Below are 8320 nucleotides of genomic sequence, written 5' to 3' on the forward strand. Positions count from 1 at the left end.
GAAAAATTAATTAGTCTTTTTTGTTTCTGTGGATTTTGACTTGATGTCTTCAAATCCCAGCCACACATAACTGAAGTAGAAAGTGAAAGCAGAGGTGAGTAGGGACTCCAGCACGGAGAGTCACATAACACAGGGTCAAAAGCCCTTGACCAGAGCTGTGAAAACTCCAGTCACCTCCCGATGACGGTGTCCACGGCAGCCCCGCACCCTCACCAGGACTCCGACAGCACCTGTTTCGGTGAACATTCATTTCAAGTGCTGTGTGTGTTTTCCCTGGACACTTCGTGCTCTTAGGTTTCATCCTGACGAACCTGAGGAGACAGTTGTCCTTAGGCGGCTCAGAGACACCACGACAAACAGCGCTCCGTCCCGCAGCACAGGGTTCAGCAAAGTCTCAGTCCCCAGGCGGTGAGGTCTGGGGTGGGAGCCCAGGGCTGGGGATCCCCAGGTCCCCAGTTTCACTTCTCCAGCTCCTGACCTGGGTCGGGTCCTTCTGCCCGGACACTGATGACGAGTGTCCTGTTCTCACCCTCATTGGGTGCCGAGATCGCGGAGAACCAATCAGCGTCGCCGCGGTCACGGGTTATAAAGTCCTCGCAGCCCGCGGAACTCAGACGCCCCAGATCCGAGATGGGGGCGACGGCTCCGCGCACGCTGCTCCTGCTGCTGGCGGCCGCCCTGGCCCCGACCCGGACCCGCGCGGGTGAGTGCGGGGTCGGGAGGGAAACGACCCTGCGGGGAGGGCGGGGGCGGCCCCGGGGAAGCCGCGTCCCCGCGTCGCCCGGCCAGACCCTCCCGCCCTTCTCCACCGCGTCCCGAGCCCCGCGCCCTGCTCCCCTCCCGGCCCGCGCACCCGCCCGGGGTCCGGGAGGAGGGTCGGGGTCTCACCGCGCGCCGCCCCCAGGCTCGCACTCCATGTGGTATTTCAACACCATCGTGTCCCGGCCCGGCCTCGGGGAGCCCCGGTACATGGAAGTCGGCTACGTGGACGACACGCAGTTCGTGCGCTTCGACAGCGACGCGGAGACTCCGAGGATGGAGCCGCGGGCGCCGTGGGTGGAGCGGGAGGGGCCGGAGTATTGGGAGAGGGAGACAGAGAAAGCCAAGAGCAACGAGCAGACTTTCCGAGGGAACCTGAGGACCCTGCTCGGCTACTACAACCAGAGCGAGGGCGGTGAGTGACGCGGGTCGGAGGTCACGACCCGCCACGTCCCTACGTCCGGGCCGGAGTCGCCCCGGGTCCCGGGTCCGAGGTTCGGGAGGAGAGTCGGGGACCGGAACCGGTTTCCCTTTCGGTTTAGAGGAGTCCGCGGGTGGGCGGGGCCGGGCCGGGGCGGGTGGGCGTGGCCGTGGGCGGGGCTGACCCCCGGGTGGGCGGGGCTGACCGCGGGGTCCCGCAGGCTCTCACACCATCCAGACGATGTACGGCTGTGACGTGGGGTCGGACGGGCGCCTCCTCCGCGGGTACGAACAGTTCGCCTACGACGGCCGCGATTACATCGCCCTGAACGACGACCTGACGACGTGGACGGCGGCGGACACGGCGGCGCAGATCACCCGGCGCAAGTGGGAGCAGGCTGGTGTTGCAGAGACAGACAGGGCCTACCTGGAGGGCGCGTGCGTGGAGTGGCTGCGCAGATACCTGGAGATCGGGAAGGACACGCTGCAGCGCACAGGTGCAGGGCCACGGGCAGCTCCTCCCTCTGCCTCGGGCTGGGCTCAGTCCTGAGGAAGAAGAAACCCCTCAGCTGGGGTCATGCCCCTGTCTCAGGGCAGACAGTGTCCCTGGGTCTCCTGATCCAGCATGGCAGGGGCCGCACTGACCCCCAGGCTCAGCCTTCTCCCTGGACAGTTGCAAATCTGTGTCAGGAGGAGGGAGAGGAGATCCCGACATCACCACAGTGGCTCCTGCAGTCTGCAGCCGCTGTCAGCCATGGCCTCTCCCAGGCCGGGGTCTCTGCCCACACCAGGGTCTGTGGAAACTGAGTCCTGTCATCTGAGTGTGTCAGCCTTACACGACAGGACCGGAAGTCTCCTTTACCTTATGGGAGACATGGACGCCCCTACCCTAGGCTGGTTCCACAGTTTCTAGAACTTTCCCAAGAATACGTTCTCCCAGATTCCTGTGGGTGAGGTTTACATCCCTCACACATCAGTTCTGTCTGTTCCTAAAATGATCACGTGAGCACTTATGGATTATCCTGGACAAATACTAAATTGTGGAAGTTTCTCTCTCTCTCTCTCTCTCTCTCTCTCTCTCTCTCTCTCTCTCTCCCCCCTCTCCCTCTCTCCCTCTCTCCCTCTCTGATATTATTTTGCTTTTAGTCAGTTTTTTTTTTCCCTCACTGGGGTGATACTGCTTCTCTCTCTCCCCCTTTATTATCATCTGTATCAGTCTCCACAGGAGCCAGGGGGAACTGCTAATCTGCATAATTAGACAAGTCAGTGTTTCCTTTAAACTAGAAAGGTTCCTGTGAGCTTAGACTGTTTTCTGCCATATTAACATCCAGAGCCCTCCTGCTCTCCCTCAGCCCCAACAAGTCACAGAGTTGTCCTGGTGGATTAGGAATTGAACTTCCTCAGAGACAGCGTCTTCTGCAGCTCCAGGACAGGAGTGACAGGGAAGATCCACACACCCCTGTGAGCACTGCTGTGTCCCAGGGAGTGCTGCACTGGGCTCCACAGCACACTTCCAGGGGTCCTGGTGACAATGCCTTGTATCTTGTCCCCAGAGGCAGGAGTTGGGGAGTCACTTTCTCTGGCTGAGTGTCAGAGGTTCACCACATTTCTGCTGCACACTTTGGTGATGGCTGTTCACTGGAGAGACAGTTATGCTGGTCAGCAAGATGGCCACAGTGCTTGTGCCTCAATGGTGGCAGCAGGAGTTGGTGGCACCCTTCATGGAGCCCTTGTACCTGATTTCTTATTTTGATATGAATTAATAACATATATAAATTAACTATTTTCCTTCTTCTATTCTTTAACTACCTAACTAACGCTATAGAACATCACATGAGGAAGACCATGCTGACCTGCTGGCTCATGTGGATTCCCTCTTAGTTACTGAGTCCCCTCAGGAAAATGTGCAGCTCTGTGATGAGGGGACCAGCTCTACCTGAGGTCACTAGTGTGATGACAGAATTGTCCAAACAGACAGAGTTTAGTGTCATCATTGATTTAACTTTGTCTTTGCAGATTTCTGTTTATCTTGTTAATTGTGGGATTTCTTAAATCTTCCACACAGATCCCCCAAAGGCACATGTGACCCATCACCCCACACTGAAAGGAGACGGCACCCTGAGGTGCTGGGCCCTGGGCTTCTACCCTGCTGAGATCTCCGTGACCTGGCAGAGGGATGGGGAGGATCTCATTCAGGACATGGAGCTGGTGGAGACCAGACCTTCTGGGGATGGAACCTTCCAGACGTGGGCAGCTGTGGTGGTGCCTTCCGGGGAGGAAGAGAGATACACATGCCTTGTGCACCATGAGGGGCTGCCTGAGCCCCTCACCCTGAGATGGGGTAAGGAGGGTGTGGGTGCAGAGCTGGGGTCAGGGGAAGCTAGAGCCTTCTGTAGACCATGAGGTCAGGGCTGAGAGCTGGGGTCATGACCCTCAACTTCCCCTCCTGTCCTTCCCTTCCAGAGCCTCCTCAGTCCACTGTCCCCATCACGGCAATCATCATTGCTGTTCTGGTTCTCCTTGGAGCTGTGGCCGTTGTTGCTGTGGTGGCTGTTGTGAGGAAGAGGAGAAACACAGGTAGGAAAGGGCAGGTCTGGTTCTCTCTCAGCCCCTTTTAGAAGTGTGCTCTGCCTCATTAATGGGAAACATCCACACCCCTCATTGCTCCTGTCTCTGACCTGGGTCTGTTGTCAGTTCTGCAAACTTCCTAGGGTTGGGGTCTTCCCTGATCTCTCACAGCTTTTCTCCTCACAGGTGGAAAAGGAGGGAACTATGCTCTGGCTACAGGTAAGTGTGGGGAGCAGGATTGTCCTGAGGCCCTGGGGTGAAGCTGGAGTATTTGGGGAGCTCTGCCAACCCATAATACCTCCTCCAGTGAAATCTTCTAGAGGCCATGTTTTCACCTTCCTGTGACTATATATAATTTTACCCTAGGCAGGGACAGTGCCCAGAGCTCTGATGTGTCTCTCCCAGACTGTAAAGGTGACACTCTGGGGACTGATTTGGGGAGGGGTAAAGTGGACATGATTGGGGTTCAGGGACTCCCAGAATCACCTCTGAGTGAGGGGTGGATGTTGGGATGTTGTCTTCACAGTGATTGTTCATAACTCTTGTTTGTAGCGTGAAGACAGCTGCCCGGCCTGACAGAGTGACAGAGATGTGCTCAGGTCTCTCCTGTGACGTCCTGAGCCCCTCAGTTCACTCTCAGCAACAGTGTCTGATCTTCCCTGTGACCCTATGGGCTCCATGTGAAGAACTGGGAGCCCGGCCACCCCTGCACACCAGGACCCTGTCCCTGCACTGCCTGTGTTCCCTTCCACAGCCAACCTTCCTGGTCCAGCAGACAGGAGGGGACATCTGCATCCTGTCACCTCCATGCTGCCCTTAGCTGTAGCCCCTGACTCCCCACTGAAAATAAGAATCTGAATGTGAACTTGATTGTTCACGTCCTTGATCTGACAGGTTGATTGGCGGGTAAATTGAATGATTGAGATACTTAGAGTTTGTGGATGAAATAAATGGCATCATGGAGAACCTTCCAGAATCTGTGTTCTTTGTGCTGTGTGTATCCGGTGGACAAGATGCGGCTATGGGAGCTGAGTGTGAACAGGGCTGTGCCCAGGTGGAGCTCAGTCCGTTGTTGGCTGTGACATGATCACTCCTCAGCTCTGTCACCTGGCTCTGTTCTCTTCATCACTTGAACCACATGCTGAGAGTCTGTGATCACAGGGACACTGGGATGAGAGAGCCTTGTCCTGTCCCCAGGATTGTGAGCAGCCAGGGCAGCTGTGACAGGTCAGCCTGGGCTCTGACCTGGCCATGGCTCTTCACCCTGTCTTCTCTGTTTATTTCTTGTCTCTTTAGTTTGTATGGAGGTCTAGGCCTGTTCTTGTTCCTGTGAGTGGTCCCTGCCTCATTATCCTTTGGGCTCCCTGAGTGACAGCATTAAGATGTGTCTGTCCATCCTTGTCTCCCAAGGCCCAACTAGGTCCCTGACTCAGGAGACTGTGGGATGAGGGGATGAACTTCAGTCTCCCGAGCTCCTGCCTCCTTCCAGGCCCCTCCCTGGAGGTTCTCTCCTTTCACATCTTTCAGAATCTAACCCGGGTTGTAGGATGGACAGAGAGGAGGGATCCACAGGGTCTCATCTCAGATCTGTCCTGTTGGATCTGTGTTCTGCCCAAGGTCCCCTCCCCTCCCTGGCTCTGGGAATCCTGGTGCTGCCCCCAGTGGTGACTCAGGAATTTACAGGCTGAGTTGACTGGAGATATAAGTTTATTTAAAAGACATAGTCTAGGGACTGCAGAGATGGCTCAGGGGTTGAGAGCACTTGCTGCTCTTGCAGAGGACCCGGGTTCAAATCCCAGCACCCACACCAATCCTCACACCATCCATAACTCCTGTTCCACGGCTTCCACTGCCCCTGTGGTCACCAGATAGGCACATGGTACAAACACATACAGTCAAGGAAAACACTCATAGACATAAAATTAATGAACCTTTCATAAAATAGATTGGGAAATCTGGGAACACCAGAGATGGAATTACTTCACCCCTGCTCCGGTTCCGGCCCCTGCAATTTTGTCTTCTAGTTTTGTGACCTCAAGTTAAGAGTTCCAGGAACCTTAGCTGAGATGTTGAAGACCAAGAAGGTGACAATCTCTGTCATGATGCTGCCATCTTTGTCTTGTGAGGGATGGTGACTTCCAGTGCCTGGGACCCAGCAGACATTCATACCCAAGAAATGTTTGATGACTGAATAAAAAAATAAATAGGATCATGGATCAAAGACAGGAAGGCAGGTGGAGAGGGAGGGAGGGCTTGGCTGAGGGAAAGCTCAGGTGACCCTGACCTCAGTGTGAGGGGACCTGGGTGCTGCACTCCACACACCAGCATGTGGCCTGAGGTTGTGTTAATCAAGGGAGCTTCTGTAGAAGAGGGAGGTGAGTGTGTGAATTCTCCTCTAGACTAAAACATCCCTGCTGGAGCCAGGAGGAGCTGATGAGGCTCAGGAAACACAAGAAGCTACAGGTTCATGGAGCTGACACAATGTAGCGCTTCCCTCTCAGGGTTAAACCAGCTGCAGTTCCTGAGGGAGAGGAGACTGTTGAGTGGAGCTGCTGGGAGCTGTGCAGGGGACTGCAGTGATGCAGCTGTGTGAGTGACATGCACACTGGGGTGGGCAGATCAGTGGTTATCCCGACTCACCCAGGCTCCTGTGAGTGACCAGTGAGCTCAGGGTTCAGTGAGCTGACCCTGGATGGATGTTTTCCTTGGTCTGCTTTCTGTCTCTATCTGGGGTGGAGGAAATCCACTCCTCAAGCAGGGGACAGAGCAGTGTCCATTGTGATCAGCCCACAGAGTCTGTTCCAGATGTGAGATGAAGTCCTGTTTCTAAGACACACTAGGAAGTGATACAATGTTGCTGGTCTCCTGGAGCAAGCGCTGTGGTGGGAAGATGCCTGTGATACAGTGTAAGGGAATAAACAAGGGCAGGTGGTGTCAGGAGGTGGAGGGCAGAAGGGAAGGTGTCCAGAGTGCAGGGGAGAGGAACAGGGCAGAGAGCTATCATTTTGTAAAATTTATTAATTTTTTTAGTGTGGCATGCTGGCACATACATGCTTTATTCCTAGCCCTTTCAAAGTAGAGGCAGGTGGAGATCTGTGAGTTCAAGTCTAGCCTGGTCTCCATAGTGACACCATCTCAAAAATTATTTTTTAATTATGTGTTTGTGTTAATTTCTGTTCTGTTGCTATGATAAAACACCATGAGCAAAGCAACATTTAGAAGGGTTTGTTTGCTCTACAGCTCCCACGGAAAGAGTGCATCACGGCAGGCAAGCAGGGCAGAGCTGCAGGCATGGTGGTGGAGCAGGAAGCTGAGAACTCACAGCTTCAGGTGCAAACAGGAAGCAGAGAGAGCAAAATGGAGGCAGATGGTTTGACTCTCACAGCCCTCCCTCCCCTAGTAAAATACTTTCTCCAGCAAGGCCACACCTTTTAAACCTCAACCTCCCCAAATAGCACCACCTACTAGGAAACAACGTTCAACAACTCAACACTATGGGGACATTTCTCACTGAATCCACCACAGTGGATGTGTGGCATCCATGCGGGTGTGGTCAGGTGAGTGCAGGGCTCCTGGAGGTCAAAAGAGGGTGTCAGATCCCCTGGGTGTGGGTGCTGGGAACTGAACTTGGTTCTGTCAGGAGCAGAAGGTGTTCTCAGAGTCTCAGTCATCCACCCTGCCCTAAGGACGCTGTTTAAATAGGTGTTCAGTGTGGTGTCATTCAGAGGGTGACATCTGAGGAGAGTTTTGAAGATCCTATAGAATCAGTCTTTGACTTCTTCCTTTCCAATTTGTATCCCCTTGATCTCCTTCAGTTGTCTGATTTCTCTGGTTAGAACTTCCAGTCCAGAGTGAACAGATATGGACAGAGTGGACAGCCTTGTCTTGTTCCTGATTTTAGTGGAATTGCTTTGAGTTTCTCTCCATTTAATTTGATGTTGGCTGTAGGTTTGCTGTGAATTGTCTTGATTATGTTTATGTAGGTCCCTTGTATCCCTGATCTCTCCAAGACTTTTATCATGAAGGAGTGTTGGATTTTGTCAAAGGCTTTTTTCAGCATCTAAAGAGATGTTCATATATTTTTTTCTTTCAGCTTGTTTATATACAAGTATTTTGTTGAGTATTTTTGCATCTATGTTCATAAGGGGAAATGATTGGTAATTCACTTTCTGTGTTGAATCTTTGTGTGGTTTGGGTACCAGTGTGACTGTGGCCTTATAAAAGGAATTTTGCAATGTTCCTTCTGTTTCTATTTTGTGGAATAATTCGAGGAGTATTGAAAGCAATTCTTTGAATATCTGGTAGAATTCTGGGCTAAAAGTGTCTGACCCTGGACTTTTTTTGTTGGTAAACTCTTTTTTCTTTTTCTTTTCTTTTTTCTTTTTTTTTTTTGGTTTTTCGAGACAGGGTTTCTCTGTGTAGCTTTGTGCCTCTCCTGGAACTCACTTGGTAGCCCAGGCTGGCCTCGAACTCACAGAGATCCGCCTGACTCTGCCTCCCGAGTGCTGGGATTAAAGGCATACGCCACCACCGCCCGGCTTGTTGGTAGACTTTTAATGACTGCTTATATTTC

The 8320-nt window shown here is 53.2% G+C and overlaps 1 protein-coding gene across 2 annotated transcripts; it reads left to right on the forward strand.

Annotated features, from left to right (window-relative positions):
* Positions 1-577: 577 nt before the first annotated feature.
* LOC128114364 (H-2 class I histocompatibility antigen, L-D alpha chain-like) lies at positions 578-4717 on the forward strand. Of its 2 annotated transcripts, XM_052744295.1 has the most exons (8): positions 578-703; positions 905-1174; positions 1401-1676; positions 3245-3520; positions 3643-3756; positions 3934-3966; positions 4114-4161; positions 4300-4717. In XM_052744295.1, exons 1-8 carry the CDS (start codon positions 631-633, stop codon positions 4302-4304), a joined length of 1095 nt encoding a protein of 364 aa, XP_052600255.1. In that variant the 5' UTR covers positions 578-630; the 3' UTR covers positions 4305-4717. The 2 variants fall into 2 exon arrangements, with proteins under 2 accessions (XP_052600255.1, XP_052600256.1); XM_052744296.1 differs by lacking the exon at positions 4114-4161.
* The last annotated feature ends 3603 nt before the right edge of the window (positions 4718-8320 follow it).

Source organism: Peromyscus californicus, unplaced genomic scaffold (assembly GCF_007827085.1).
Source record: "Peromyscus californicus insignis strain IS unplaced genomic scaffold, ASM782708v3 Scaffold_19__1_contigs__length_69161282, whole genome shotgun sequence".
Lineage (NCBI taxonomy): Eukaryota > Metazoa > Chordata > Mammalia > Rodentia > Cricetidae > Peromyscus > Peromyscus californicus.

Excerpts from the sequence above, each read along its gene's own strand:
- LOC128114364 (XM_052744295.1), top strand. The coding sequence starts at position 631 with ATGGGGGCGACGGCTCCGCGCACGCTGCTCCTGCTGCTGGCGGCCGCC. Across the intron at positions 704-904 it reads CCCGACCCGGACCCGCGCGG|GCTCGCACTCCATGTGGTAT; the intron begins GTGAGTGCGGGG and ends CGCCGCCCCCAG. Across the intron at positions 1,175-1,400 it reads CTACAACCAGAGCGAGGGCG|GCTCTCACACCATCCAGACG; the intron begins GTGAGTGACGCG and ends GGGGTCCCGCAG.